Genomic DNA, 16903 nt, shown 5'->3' with positions numbered 1-16903 from the left:
ATGCATGTAAGAGAAAACCATGTGAGGATGTGCCTTTCAAATAGCGAAGAATACGCTTTACTGCACTCCAATGGGCTATTGTAGGTTGAGCCATAAATTGACAAGCCTTGTTAACGGCAAAGGAGAGGTCCAGTCTTGTAAGGGTCACGTATTGAAGAACACCAACTATTCTTCTATATATGGTAGGATCAGGAAGAGGATCACCATTAGCTAAAGAGAGTTGCTTACCCAGAACTCTTGGAGTGATAGTTGCTTTAGAAGTAAACATATCGATTCTTTTGAGAAGATCTTGAATATATTTTTGTTGATTAAGATGTAGAGAGTTGTGTTGGTAAGTAACTTCAACTCCTAAAAAATAGTTGAGAGCTACAAGGCCCCTTAGTGCAAACGTGTTGCTTAAGTGAGAGATTAAAGAATTGACTTGAGCTGCATTACTACCAGTGATAAGAATATTGTCGACATATATTAAGAGAATCAAAACATCTATAGTTGTGTGTCAGAAAAATAATGAGTTGTCAGCCCGAGAATAGATAAAGCCTCATTCCATGAGTAAGTTACTGAGTTTGGTGAACCAAGCTCGAGGAGCTTGCTTGAGACCATAGATGGCTTTATGAAGACAACATACATGGGATGGGAGTTGTTCACTGATGAAGCCAAGTGGCCGGTGCATAAAGACCCGTTCTTAAAGATCCTCGTTAATAAATGCGTTTTGTATGTCTAATTATCTTATCTTCCACTATGAGGAGAGAGCTATAATGAGAATTATATGAATGGTTAAGGGTTTTACTACTAGCCAGAGAGTCTTAAAGTAGTCTAGGCCATGAGTTTGATTAAAACCTCTAACAACAAACCTTGCTTTGTAACGATCAATACTTCCATCTGGTCTATACTTGACTTTAAACAGCCATTTGCAGCCAATGACATTTCCATGAGATGATGGGGGAACCAGTGACCAAGTCTGATTTTTCTGAAGAGCTTTGAATTCAATTTCCATAGCATGCAGCTAGTTTGGATCTGTGAGAGCTTGCTTGACAATAGTAGGTTTGGTAATGGTACTAGCAAGAAATGTATTTTTCTGTATAACACCAACTTTAGACCTAGTTATCATGGGGTGGCAGTTGAGGTTTGAAGGAGGAGCTGTAGGGCCATGTATGGATGACTCGAAAAAAGTAACTTGAATAATAGAAGGAATGGAAGCATTAGACACATCCACAGATGATGAGAAGGGTTGAACTATACATGTATCAGTATCAGAAGAGGTGGTTTGAAATGAGGGTGTTGTAGTGGGAAAATAGGAGGAAATGGGAATAGTCAGGGTGATCACTTGTTGGAATGAAGATAAGGGAGATGGGGAGGAATCCAAATGATGAAATGGAAATATGGATTCATCAAAAACTACATTTCTGGTGATATAAATTCTACTCGAAGATGGATGTAAGCACAAATAGCCTTTGTGTGAGAGGTTGTACCCAAGAAAGACACATGGGAGGGAACGAGGTTGAAGGTTGTTAGTATTATATGGACGGGTATATGGATAACAAAAAACACCCAAATATCTTGAATAGGTGATAAGTTGGTGGTTTATGGAAGAAGATTTGAAAGGGGAACACATGATTAAGAACATAGGTTGGCATGCAATTGATAAGTAGGGTAGCTGTTTGGAATGCATAAAACCAAAATTTAAAAGGGAGAAAGGCAGTGGTCAGAAGGGCTAGTCCAGTTTTGACTATGTGTCAAATCTTGCGTTCAACCCTACCATTTTGTTGAGGTGTATATGGACAAGAGACTGGTGTTCAATGCTATGTTTAGCAAGAAAAGAGTTTAGTGCTTGGAATTCTCCTCCATTATCAAATTGGCACTACAAGAAATAGGATTTTATGTGACGGTCACCAACCATCACCAAATCTTATATATCTGTGACCAAAACCTATTGTCACAGTCTTATGAAACCGTGACTAAGCGTCACAATACGAGGCATAGCTAAAAGTATAGGTCACGGTTTCCTAAGTGATCGTGACCATGTGATTTATTTTTTTGTGATGGCCATACGAAAACTATGACCAAAAGTTAGGAATACTTTGTTGTTTTTAGTTGATTTAGTCATGATCAAGTAATGGATTGTGGCTATATGTTTAAACTATAGTCATGGTCAAATAATAAAATGTGACTAAATGTACACTTATAGTCACGGATAAAGTTAGCGACCATGACTATATATAAGCTTATAGTCATAATCAAGTAAGTTACCATGACTAAATATCAACTTATGGATTAATGTAAACTTATGGTCACCGTCAACTCCTTAATCATGACTAAATGTATGTCTATAGTCACGGTTAATTAAATGATTGTGACTAAATGTAATCTTATGGTCACAGTCAATCCCATAACCGTGACTAAATGTAGGTCTATGGTCACGGTTAATTACGTGACCATGACGAATTGTTATGTGTATTATGACAAAATATACACTTATGGTCACGACTATTAATGACCGTGACTAAAATTAATCATAGGATGTTCTCCCATCTCTAAATTTTGGTGACATTTCATTACTGATCATGACTAAAAGTAGACTTATAGTCACAATTTTTTTATGGTTGTGACTAAAATTTGTTATATTTAGACATTGGTCTTTTATAAATTCAGATTTTCCAAACATGTTTTAATTTTGAGATTAAACTGATTTTCTACCAAAGTTTTGAATTTACATAATGTAGAACATACTTGGTCTTTTGAGTTTAGAGCATATATCTATGAGAAGTGAGAAAAATCATCAATAAGGAGTGAAAAATATTTGGCACCTGTTGTTGAGAGGGTGAGAGAGGGACCCCAAAGATCAGTGTGGATTAGTTCAAGAGATTGTGAATCTTTGGATATAGAGAGTGGAAATGGTAATCTATGACTTTTAGAACATTGACAAGCATTACAAACTTGACCTTTATTGAATGAACAAGGAATGTTACATGATGAAAGAATTTGTTTAACTATTAGTGTAGTTGGATAGTCTTTTGTGTCATGTGTTGAAATCAACTTGGGACCGAGCAATGAGAGCTAATGAGCTGGAGACAGTCACACAAGAGGACTTGAAGCCAAGACTGGGGAATTTATACAAGCCATGCTCAATGGTTCCTTGAAGGAGTATCTTCTATGTGTTCTTGTCCTTTATAAAAAAGAAAGTAGGATGAAACTCAAAGAATGAATTGTTGTCTTGGCAGAATTTTGAAACACTAATCAAATTTGTGGCTAAGTGAGGAACATGAAGTACTTGTTGTAATCTAAATGTTTTATGAGGGGTATGAAGACATGTAGAACCAACATGAAAAATGGAAAGTTTCTTACCGTCTCCAATGGTGGCTTTTTTTAGGACTTGATATGAATGAGAATTAACAAGATGATCTCTATTCCGGGTTAGATGATGAGTTGCTCCTGTATTAAGAAACCAAGAATCATTGATAGTTGACGAATGTGATACCATCATTGCATGGACATCACTACTGGTAGCTGTATGAAAGGCAGATTTTGCTAAGCTTGATGCCAATACATCTGATCCTTGGAAATTAATGTCAAATCTGTGATAGCAAGTGATCACAATATGACCAAATTTTCCACATAATTGGCATTGAGGTCTATTATTACTATGATTGAACATAACCACTTGGGCATCCTCTTCTTGAAGGAGGAGAAAACCATTCTATTAATGAAGAGAAAAATTGTTTCTGTTATTCTGGGATGTTCTTGACTGAGTAATCCGACTATGAGAGGCAATATGAGTGGATAGAGTTGTTTCTTCTGTAATGGAGTTTTGAAATTGGAGGCGCGGCTCATGTGTGAGCAGAATGTTGTGGACAGAGTGGAGAGATACTTCATCTTCTCGAGCTATGAGAGACGCTATTATGGAGTTGTATTCAGCTCCGAGACCACCAAGAAGCTGTAAAACTTGATCTCTCTCTATGACTGGTCTCCAATGGCAGCCAGATTATTTGTTAGTATCTTGATCTTTATGAAAGAATACAAGACTTGTATACTGTTATTGCAAGGAGTTTTTATATACAAACTGCTTGCACGTGTAACTATCTAACTGATCAATACATCAGTTTTTTAAGGAGCTGTTGATGTTGTTAGTTTCTTGATCTTTATCACTTTTAACGTAATTTTTGTTGTTGAATATATATGAGGCAATGTTTTATTTGTATTAACATTTTTATATGTGCAATATTTACATGTATTTTATATTGCGAGTCTCATAACATCTTTTATCTAATTTTTAGTTCAAAAGAAAATTTTGAAAACCGAACTTGTGTTTTCACTTTTTCTATTTTTTCTAGAAAACAAAAATACAACAACATTGTTCAAACATTGTTTTTCATTTTTTCATTTTGAAAACCGATCTTGTGCTTTCACTTTTTCATTTTTTTTTAATGAAAATAGGAAAAAGGTCTACACAAACAAGGCTTAATATACTTGAAAATTATTTCAATTAGGAAATTAATTATCATTAATTGATTTTACCATATGCTTACTTAATATCTCACATTGAAAAATTGATGTTAGTAAATGTTTTTTGACTTCAATGTTTCAAAAAGTAAAAATATTGATTTTTAATACGACAAAACAAAGAAAAGAGGCCCAATTAATAAAATACAACACAATTAATAAAAAAAAAGTTCCAGCAGTGTCTACTAAAAATGGTGTTCTAGCAAATTGTGTCAACAAACCCTCTGCCAAAAGTTGTGTTCTACCAAATTGTGTCAACAAACCCTCGTTCAATAAATGGAGTGTATTGCATGGACATGCCAAAATATTCTTGCTCAATAAGTCTACTAATTGGTTGTAGATTCTCAAATCTTAGACTTGTCCAATTTGACTTTGTCCATCATATGTACATGCGAGTTAACGACCATTATGTCACACTAGGTTGTGTTCAATACCATGGTAGTCAAGGTCTTATCATCTTTTCTTTTTTACTTAATAATGCAAATAATATTAGTATTCCAATAAGTAAACAAAGGGACGAGTACTGATAAGCAAAATCTCTCACCTTTTAGTAAAGATTAGCATTGGTTCAAAGTAGACTTGTTGGTTTGATATATGGGTATGCAACAAAAACTTAATACTCAAGAATGTTGATCAAGTCTTGTTAGAGGAACTAGTCACCATCCCCAAAATATTTTAATTCCTTCAAGCTAGGAGTAGTGTTTCTAAGTAAATGTTCTCATATCCTACTTCATTGAGTTGTTTGTATGCATGTTTGGGTCCTTTGTACATACTAAGTCTTATTTATGCATGAAATCAAGACCTTTAAAATGCTAAACTTATACCCAAGCCAATGTTAAGAAACTAATAATAGTAAACCACAGGTTATCATAGTGGCAAGGAGAATATGCGAACTCAATATGAATTTACTTGAGTTTGGTTTATTGTTGATTGGAATAATAAGGATTGATTGAAATATAGTAGAAAGATTTATATTAATTTATTAGAAAAATTACAATAATAACTCCAAACAACATTAATCAGACCATATTACAGAGGATTTTTCATTTGGGTGTTCACGCTCATGTAATGTGTTAGATGTTGCTATTATTTATAGTATCACTACTATAGTCTCGTCACTACTAAGCCACATGGCAATTTTAAGAGCTATTCACTATGACATTAATCATTTTGCAACTTATGGATAGAGAATATATGACATGTTTTCTAGTCTATTAGCCATTGTCCATTGATGTATGGATTAGATACAACAATAGTGATAGTATACTAGATTGGTATGGCATGGTTGATGCCAAAGGAAGCCTCCCACAATAAAATCTTTTAATTATAATCATAGATCAAGTACATATATGAGCTTTGATATAACAAGAGAACATAAATTAAACTTTAAATAAGCCCTTGATAAAAATCCTTTTAAAAATTACATAAGGAGAGTGTGTAGGAGCAAAAACTTTGAGGTTTTAAAAATCTTTCAGTTAATGACTTACCTATTAGACAAATAATCTTTTGACTCTCTCTCTATCTCTCTCTCTCTCAAATTTTGCATTGATACTTTCTAATATATTCGTATAATCCAACTATTGATATATTTTTAAAAACTTATATTTTCACCTTCATCATGGTTAAGAATGTGAATTTTTAAGTCATGAGTGAATAATATTCAAACTTATATTTAATATCAAACTATGCATGATAAATGAAATTATACAAATTATTATAGAATCAAAATTTCTAAATAAAAAATTCCATCCATTATAAAAGGATGATTACATATAACAAAGAGGAAAACAAAAGGTGTAACGCCCCAAAATTTAATCTAAGGGCAAAATAGTAATTTATACAATAATTAAGTAATTAATTAAATTCATTAAGGGTGAAAGAGTCCTTTTACAATTAAAAATCCTAGGTATAAATTAGATTTTCCTCTTGTCTTCTTCATTCAGAAAACCCTATAAACCAGAATTAGAGAATTGGAGATTGTAGGGCTCAAGGGTTAGAAGTTTAGAGTTTGAAGTTCAGATTTTTTTCCAAGTAAGATTCTAACCCTAAATTAATATATCATATTCGTTAGTTAGTTTTGAACATGCTAGTTATTCTTTGAAATTTTTTTAATTTAGATTAGGATTAGTTTTTTTTTAATTCGTTTTAATATCAAAATATTGAAAATTTAAGATTTTGATTTATTGTTGGAAATTGGGAAATCTTAAGTTTTTAAATGAAAAAAAAAATTATTCTTTGGAAGATTTCGATTTAGGCTAGTGTTAATTTATTTTAAAACTTTTAGGTCAAAATATTGAAATTAGGAATATAGGTTGTTCTATTAATGAAAATAGGGAAATTCAAAATTTTTTATATGAATGGATCTAAGCAATGAAATTTCAAAAATTAAATGAGTAAATAAATATATGATTATAAGTGGGAATGGAAAAAAAATTATAAGATTTCAATGTACACTGTGATTTCTAATAGTGTGTAATAATAATAAATAGGTTTTGAAACCCTGTCATAATGGCAAAAAAAAAAAAAAAAAAAAATGTTGCATGCATGTGAATATGTTGCATGCATGTGGAAACTGGAAGATAGAAGAATGATGAAAAAAAAAAAAGTTGCATGCGTGTGGAAACTGGAAGATAGAAGAATGATGAAAGTGATAATAATAATAATAATAAGGCATGCATTGTACATGGAGTGTGTGAGTGTTATGGTAGTTATGTTTGGAAAAATATGAAAATTGTAGAAATAACTATGTATAATAAACGAGGTGAAGTACAAATTAGTTAAATTTATAGTATTATAATTATATTAATGATAAATATTAAGTTAATAAGTAGCATAAAATTTAATTAGTGAAATAAATTGTAGTTTAATTAATTATGTTGTGTCCCAAAAAAAAATTGAAAATAAAATTTAAGTTTTATATGAGTTAGAAATTTATTAATTTTTCTAAAATAGGAATAGATTAAATTATCTTTCATAATTAAAAACATTAATTTGAATACTAAAATTTTAGGATTGTTAAACCTATAACTTTATATAAACAGTAATGGTTATTTCTCTTATACTTTGTTAGGTGAAGAGTAGATTTTCCAAAATTATTTTTCTCCTAAGTTTTTGAGGACTTCTTTTGAGGTAAGGGAAATTAATACATATTTTGCAAAAGAAAATAATTATATATATGCATATATATATATATATATATATGTTGTTTGAAATGTGTAATTGTTAATTTTGCTTTTAAGCATGACTCAAATATATTTTTGTATGAAAAATGTGTTATATTATTTGTCTATATCGAAATACTTGGGGATTTTCTACTTTTGTAAGTTGGAATAAATAAAATAAAGAATTTGACTCTGGTTTGTTTGGCCCTTGTCAACGGGATGTAATACTTGACTTTTTTGCCATTGTCAACGTGATATAATAGTTGACCTTTACATTTTCATGGTGGGAAATGTAATTGATTTGAACCTCAACCTCTAAGGGTTTGGTTAGAGGTTACTAGTACTAGTAGTATTTGGTTACATCCACCTTAAAAGGAACATTTAAGGCTAGCCACCTATTTGTAAAGTCCCACTTAATTAGGCACTATTTGTTATTTGATAACCAAAGTAAAAACAATTGAAATGTATTTGATTTGAAATGGATATGAAATGATTTTTATATATATGAAAATGTTTGTTGAACTATTTAAATGTATTAGCATGCTTAATTAAAAAGTTTCATAAATAGAGTATATTATATCTCCTATTTGTAAGTATAATTGAAAATATTTGATCCATGAAACTGTATTATATTCCTTATTGGGGTTTGAGATCATTCCCCTTTGTTGATAATTTTCTAGGTACCCTCAATTCGGGTGAGGAGTGACAATTAGGAGGGGAAATTGGCTTGTTAGGACTTTTGTCAAAACTCTCTTTATTTTGAGCATTGTTAGATGTTAAAATTTATTTTCCATTGGAATTATTTGAGTTTGGAGTTATTTGGACAATAACACTTGGTTTGATGTGTTAGTTTCAAAAATTGTTATTTGGAGATTTTAGAATTTTTGTTCCACTACTCTGAACAGGAATTTAGTAATTGGCAAATTTCCAATTATAATATGATTGTTTGTGTTGTTTCCATTCTGAGTTTTTGGGATTGAAGTGTGAAATGACTGTCATACCCTTGGAGTGGGTTTTGGGGCATGACAAAAGTTTTAAATAAGAAGGACTTTAAATTGTTGTATGAAAGTCCATGAGAGTTAAATATTCATCTAATAAAATATGGTGAAATAGATAAGTAACATTTTTCATAATAAAGCATGGATATTTGTCATGGTTTGTTATATTCAATTATTTATTTGTTAGGTTACTTTTTGAAAGCTTTAATGGTAAATAATTCTCGAAAATAAGAAATTTTTTCTAATTAGAATAAATTATGATAATATGTATATATATATATATATATATATATATATATATATATATATATATATATAGATATGCAATAGAAAATTATGTATAAATCAAATAAAGAAAAAAGTCAACCTTAATAGTAAGTTATTGTTCCTTGACAACAATAGTATAGAGAAAAAATTGGCATTTGGTACCTTAACAATTAGGAATTGTTCACTAATTGTTATCCTTAAAATGAAAAATCTCTTATTAAAAAAAGAGGTAATTGCATTCAATACTTTAGGAATGAATGGAGGTGGTGTTTTTTTTTTACTTAATTTTAAATAAAACTTAAAATTAAATAATATTACTATTAGGTTATTTGTTTTTATAATATGTTATTTCTATTAAGTATTAAAAAGTAAAGAAAAATTAATATGTTACTTTTTCCATTTAGAAAAAGTAATTAATTTTAGATTTTTTCTATTCAACTGAAAATTCATAATAAATTATGAAAAAAAAATAAAAAAACGGATAATTTAAAATTTGAAAACAAATTACTTTTAACAAAAATATAAAAACCAAACACCCTTGGAGTACGATATATTTCCAACTCCACCGCATCACAATTCTTTAATAAAAAAACCTTGACATAACAAGATACCAAAGAGGGTGTTCTTTTTTGTTTTTTAACAAATATAATTCATTTAGAGCTGTAAGTATTTTCTTTGTATTTTTCATGGTAATTTTCAAAGAAAAAAAAATGATCCATTGAATTTTTTGCAAAGAAAAACTATAAAATGGTGTGAGAAATTAATAGGTAAATTTCATAGCACCTCAAGAATTTAGCCACAAAGGGACATGTTACAATCATTTAAGTCTCAATAAAATTGGAAATTTAGGGTCTTTTTAGTAGTGATTCTAATAAGTATTAAGTGCATTTGATAGTAATTATAGGAAGTGTTTTTAACATATTTAATACTTGAATGATGAAAATTTCTTAGTGTTACAAAGGTTAAAAATACTTCTTAGAATCACTACCAAACGTAGTCTAAGTAGTGCATTTAGTAGTGATTCTATTAAGTGTTTCTAGTATTTGTAACACTTTGGAAATTTTCATTCTTTAAGTATTAAAAATGCTAAAAACACTTTCTATAATCACTACCAAACACACTCTTAGAGTATGTTTGGTAGTGATTTTAGGAAATGTTTTTAACCTTTCTAATACTTGAATAATAAAAATTTTCAAGTGTTAAAAATATTAGAAACATTTCCTAAAATCACTGCAAAATGGGTTCTTAGAGTGCATTTAGCAGTGATTTTAGAAAGTATTTCTAATCTTTTTAATACTTGAAAGATAAAAAATTTCAAGTTTTTAAAAGATTAGAAATACTTTTTAGTTTAAAAATTGTTTCTAAAAAAAATTGTCTTATAAAATTTAATAAACACTTTTAAATTTTTGAAAAATTACTAACACTTCCTAGAATCACTATCAAACGCACTTAGAACTCATTTGATAGTGATTTTAGGAAGCGCTTCTAAACTTTTTAACACTTGAAAAATTTTATAATTCAAGTGTTAGAAAGACTAAAAAAGTTTTTTTACCAAACACACTCTTAGTCTAAAAAGTGTTTCTAAAAAAATTACGTGTTTGGTAAAATTTAAGAAACACTTTTAAATTTTTGAAAAATCACTTATAATATTGAAAAATCACTTGGTGTTTTATAAAAAAAAATACTTTATAATCAATTATCTTAAAAACAATTTTTGAAAAAAAAAACATTTTTACTAAAAACACTTCCAAGTAAAAACACTTTTTATCACACTCTTAGAGCCCACTTGGTAGTGATTTTAACATTTTTAATACTTAAAAGGTAAAAATTTTAAAGTGTTAGAAATACTAAAAGCACTGAAATACTAAAAGCACTTCCAATACTTATTACCAAACACAGTCTTAGAGTGTGTTTGACAATGATTCTTGAAAGTTTTTCTAACATTTTTAATATTTGAAAGATAAAAAAATTTAAGTGTTAAAAAAGCTAAAAATACTTCCTAAAATCACTATCAAACACACTCTTAGAGCCCATTTGACAGTGATTCTAGGAAATGCTTTTAATATTTCTAACACTTTAAATTTTTTATCGTTTAAGTATTAGAAATGTTAGAAACGCTTTTTAAAATTATTTTCAAACGCACTCTTAATTTATGTCTCTCAAAACATAACAACATTTTGAATTTAATTTGGAGGTCAAGTTCTAGAGTTGAAATAAAGCATGAGGGCTATGCTTTAGGGTCGCAAAGAAATGGGGGAGCTCATCAATAATAAAAAGTCTATCATATAATAATTTTCTCTTTTTTACTTTAAAAGAATTATACAATACGGTTCTTAGGAAGTAAAGATAAATATTAACTCTAAATAGTTAGAAACATTTAAAAATAAAATTGATTATAATTGAGAATTTCTCTGACATAAAAACATAATAGAAAAAAAAATATATATGTTTGGAAATATGAAAACATTGATATTAATACTTGGAAATATAGTACAAAGAAAATATGTTGGAAGATAGAGGAGTAGAAAAAATTTAGGACAGGAAAGAGATCATTACCTTCCTTTTAATATGATTAAGAAATATTGCCTCAACTTCTTCCTTTCTTCCTTCACTTTGGTGTGTATTAGATTTTGTTTTGTACTGCTGTATTAAATAGCTTTTCAAATCATTCCCCACAAGCAGTGAAAGTTGGAGGCAAATGATAAAGGCATAAAATCAACGATTTGGTTTGGAAAAGGAATAGTCTAAGGTGAAATGTGACTATTCCATTTAGGATAACCTTTTAAATTCCTTCTTATGTGGAGCTACACACAAAATGTCAGCACTTGAGCGCCAAGTTTGAACACTCCTAGTTATTAATTTAAACAATTAAAAAAAGTTTTAGCTTAATTAAAAACCTAATGTCTACTTTATGCCGTATTTTAACCAAATTAGTTTTTCTTGAACCTTTCTATACTAACCTCTGTCATCTTATGTTGATTAAGTAATAACCTTGACTCCTTCAAAGAGAATACAACATAATAAATTACAAAATTCCTAAATTAGGATGAATGAAATAAAATTGTCAAAATTTCTCCCTCTAAAACTAACTAACTAACTCAACAAACTTTCTCTTAAAAAAAAAAAAAAAAAAAAACTAGGGGGTACAAGATATTTATAGGCAACTATCAAGCTCAATTAAGCCTAATAATAGCTTTCCATGTCACGTAGACCTACTAACATACAAGTTAAAATATCCAACATAACAAAACAAAAACAAGTGTAAAAGTCATGAGAATCCAGTGTTCATAAGTCTATATCAAAAAATTCAATAACAGCAAACCCCAATTTGATACAGCTTCCAACTCTCTATAGCTCTTCTTCTTGTATTCAACTGTATATTAGATGAAACTAATACCCCAAAAATGGTTTCCATAGGTATTGAGCTATCCAAATCCCCATATCATGATCGAATTCGCTTGTCTTTGCTCATATCGCATAGAATCAGAATGCAACTGTGTTGTCAACATGAGAATCTCTGCTAGTCTAGTAAGGTAAGGTACCTATCCAATCCATATCGGAATGCAAATCAAATTTCCAATTAGGAGCTCTATCTCCTATAGAAACAATCCACATATATCAAATGATTCCTAACAAATATTAGATTATATTGAGATATCAAAGCATGTATCAAATTCCTTAGAACTTTTGCTATGACTCAAGTCCTTTCCGATAGTGGAGTAGTATAATATGGAAATCAAATTTGATACAACATTGTAGAATCGAAAAGTTGTGTTTCCTCCTTTAGGTATCACATTCCATATTAAATTGTAGCAAATAATTTGATACATCTCTTTCATCTCCTGAAATTTCTTTCCTCAATTCCAATTTCTCTTCAAACTTCTTGCTTGCTTCCCTTGGGATGACGATAAACCATAATGTCTTTCATTTCTATACAAAATCTCACTAATTCCTAACAATATTAATCCCAAAGGAAGTACTAGCTTAACTTATAAGTTAGAAAATACAATATTTTGTATGTATTTCATCATCAAAACAACCATTTAATGCTTACTTAAATAATCTACTTTGCATACAAATCCTTATTGCATTCCAACTCCATCTATGGAGACCAAGTTAGGTTTGAATAATGTTAACATATTGCATAAGATAAATTTTTAATTCTTAAGAAATTTGACTTTAGAATACTTAGTATGTTATCCTCATCCAGAGAATAAATTAAATATTCTGATTTAGGAATTTTAAATATCATAGTAGGTATTCTACTATTCCTATTTCTCTAATAGATAAATATTTTAGAGTAACAATTAGATTGGGAACATACCTAAGCAACTAAGGTTAGCATACTTGTTCTCTTTCATGCTCGGCATAAGTGGGTATAATTAAGAACTTCTTTGGGAGAACAAAAACTCTATGCTCTTTTTTTCCCTTAGAAACCCTAGGGTCTATTTGAGAATTTTGTTTAGAACAATTTTCTATTTTCTGAACAAAAAATATAGGAAACATGTTTGATAATCAAAAACTGTTTTCTATTTTTTGTTTTTAAGAATATAAAACAGGGTTATTTCAAATAACATTTTTTAGTTGTTTTGTATTGTTTCCACTTGTTTTCTTAAAACTATCTTAATAAATAAATATAAAAACATATAAGATGATTAAAAATAAAACACTACATATAAAAATTATTTTTAAAAATATTAAAAATAAGTTACAAACATTTTAAATTTTCAAATATATTTTTGTTCTACAAAAATCAAAGAACAATTTTCAAAAACTTTTCTCAAAAATTATTTTTCAAAATTGTCTTTGAAAACAATTACTAGATAGGTGTTAGTCTTCTATAAGCATGTCCTCTTTTTTTGAGGAAAAAAAAAAAAAAACAAACCATGTCATCAAGAATCAAGAGTAGAGTAGTTGTTGGGGAAGCTACATTCCCCATTGCACAAAGGCCAAGAAGAACATTCTCAAACTACAATGGTACTGACTTTTTTAAAGAGAGGAGTGTAATTGCTTTCGCCTTAAAGCTTAATTAAAATTACAATTTATTAACCACTCAAATTTGCCCTCACTGCAGAATTAAACTTCTCTGGCGGGCAATAGGCCAGTAGAACAACTGTTTTCATCCACCACAGCCACCGCAGCCCCACAACCACCACCATCATCTCCAGATCCGCCACCACCATCATCACCACTGCTAGCAGTTACAACACTAGTAGTGGCTATAGCAGCACCTGCTCCTGCAAAAATCACCATTTCACCATCTTTTGAGCCAACGTTTTGGGAGTTCTGTCCCCTTTCCATACCTCGAGCTGACGGGCGAGCTACACTCCTCTCTACAGTCGGGCGTTTCCTTTGTCTGCCTCCCATGCACAGACAACACAATACTACAATTGCTATGGCCGCAGACCCGCAAGCTATGAGAACAATAGCATATGCTTTCATCTTCCTCGGAGTTGCTCAGCTGCAAATATGGAAGATTATATCATTATTATACCCATGGTTATGTGATGTTGACTTTGAAAAATGTATATATATTGACGGATGATTTTATGGGAAGGTTACTACTGCCTTCTTTACAATTGTGAGGAAGTTGTAAGGAAGATGATGCTCGTATGCCTCCTGGCTCGCGCTGAGCTTCTCTGCATCAATTAATATCAATTACTTGAATGAGACGGGAAATAGACTTCATCCAGAAATTTGAATAGCAAACATCTATATTGCACACAAGGTCCACGCCCAACATTTTCCTTCTTGCTTCCCTTCCATCTCTCAAAGTCAACAACTATTTAAACAACTCTTATTTTTAAACAGGTCCCAAATTTAGATGGTCTTAACTTACCCATAACCCATAATTTTTAATGTCATTCATGTGTGATGAGTTTAGTAATAGCTTGAAATTTGAATATATCCATTTAATTACTTAATAAAGATTATGTCAAATTCAATTGGAAAACATTTATAGGAAATCTCTTAGAAATTAAGGTTGTGTTTTGTATTCAAAATGTTTTCTAGTTTATTCTTTTCTATTTTTATTTTCAAAAATAATTTTTATTTCTTTTTTCTTTTTTTCCTAAAAGTGCGTTTGATTAAAGAAAAAAAAAAGTAAAAATTGCTTTTAAAAAATGAATATGTAAAACCTTGTTTGATTTGGAATTTTCGCAAATATTAAAAATGATGAAAAGAAATATAATTAAAATATTATAGAATACACATGTCATGTGATATATATATTGTGTCAAAATCATCTAAAAAAATATTCTAATATACTTATAATTAATCAACTAACCAAAAAAAGAAATGTTAATATGAATAAAAAAAAATTCTTATTAACACTTCTTTTTTATTTGTAACACCTATATTTATTTTAGGTTATGGGTCTTACAATGTCTTTAATATAATTTTATTGAAATTTATTTGAAAATTGAAGTCTCAAAAATTAAATTTAAAAATTGGAATTTTGAGAAAAATATTTGGAAATGGGAGTTCTGAAAATTAAATTTGAAAAATTATTTGAAAAAAAAAATAAAATTTTGAAAATTATTTGAGAATTGGAGTTTTGAAAATTAAATTTAAAAATTAGAGTTTTGGAAATTAAATTTGAAAGAAATTGAAGTTTCAAAAATTATTTGAAAAATGAAGTTTTGAAAATTAAATTTAAGAATTGGAATTTTGGAAATTAAATTTGAAAGAAATTGGAATTTTGAAAATTATTTGAGAATTGGAGTTTTGAAAATTAAATTTAGGAATTGGAGTTTTGGAAATTAAATTTGAAAGAAATTAGAGTTTTGAAAATTAATTGAGAATTGGAGTTTTGAAAATTAATTTAGAAAGAAATCGGAGTTTTGAAAATTAATTGAAAATTGGAGTTTTAAAAATTAAATTTAGGAATTGGAGATTTGAAAATTAATTTTGAAAGAAAATGGAGTTTCGGAAATTAGAGTTTTGAATATTAAATAAAGGAATTGAAGTTTTGAAAATTAATTTTGAAAGAAATCAAAGTTTTGAAAATTGGAGTTTCAAAAGTTAAATTTAAGAATTGGAGTTTTGAAAGAAAATGGAGTTTTAGAAATTAGAGTTTTGAGAATTAGATTAAGGAATTGAAGTTTCGAAAATTATTTGAAAATCGGAATTTTGGACAATTATTTGAAAATAGAAGTTTTGGAAATTAAATTTGAAAATTGAAAATTTGGAAAATTAAACTTTGATATTAAAATATGAAGAATTAAAAAAGGATGAAATATGGTGGTGGGATTGCATGCCAAAGGTGGCCATGCATGGCCTTGTAGGAGTGGAATGGGTCCCATGGCCAGATTTTGCCTTGGATCAACATGATTGGGGACATCTCTCGTTGCAAATTTCTTCCTCTTGAATGTGTAATTAACTTTACTGAAAATGATCAAAATGGTCCCTTCAAGGTTTCCCTAATCACACCCCCAACTTGCTCGCCTCACACATCTCATTCGTGCTTTTCCCATCAAGTTCCTCTCTTCAAGCTTCATGATCACACTAGGCTTCTACAGCATAGGTCACAATATGTCCTCCAGCATCCCTCCGGACCCATTTTGTTGGTATTAATGTCAAAGAAATCCTCACCTCATAGCCTTTCCATCATCTCAAATTCATAGGGTTCATGCTCCGATTGAAACCACTATCAACTTGGAGTCCAAACAGGAGAAGCATCTCAACTTACTGCAACTTTTCCAAAGTCCTCTTTTGTTCTACCAATATTCATAATGGACTTCCATGCGTCCTCCATGCAACCCTCGGGCACCAGAAATTCTCCTCAAAAGCTTTAAGTTCAGTCCTCCCGTAAACACATCCTGGAATAGAACAGTAGACCAGAAAGCCACACTATCAAAGTCACCATTAATTGGCACTGCGGAAGAAACAAAACGAAATGGTTGGCACAATGACTTCCATTACTTTTATTTAGATTTTAACAAAATGAACACTGCCACTAATCTAATGTCATGAAGACTT

The 16903-nt window shown here is 29.8% G+C and overlaps 1 protein-coding gene across 1 annotated transcript; it reads right to left on the bottom strand.

Annotated features, from left to right (window-relative positions):
- Window positions 1-13999: 13999 nt before the first annotated feature.
- On the bottom strand, window positions 14000-14365 carry LOC104877738 (uncharacterized). Its single transcript, XM_010646531.1, has one exon. The coding sequence runs from the start codon at window positions 14363-14365 to the stop codon at window positions 14000-14002; it is 366 nt and encodes a 121-aa protein (XP_010644833.1).
- Between the last annotated feature and the right edge of the window lie 2538 nt (window positions 14366-16903).

Source organism: Vitis vinifera, chromosome 19, assembly GCF_030704535.1.
Source record: "Vitis vinifera cultivar Pinot Noir 40024 chromosome 19, ASM3070453v1".
In the NCBI taxonomy this organism is placed as follows: domain Eukaryota; kingdom Viridiplantae; phylum Streptophyta; class Magnoliopsida; order Vitales; family Vitaceae; genus Vitis; species Vitis vinifera.
This window is presented reverse-complemented; position numbering and strand designations above follow the sequence as displayed.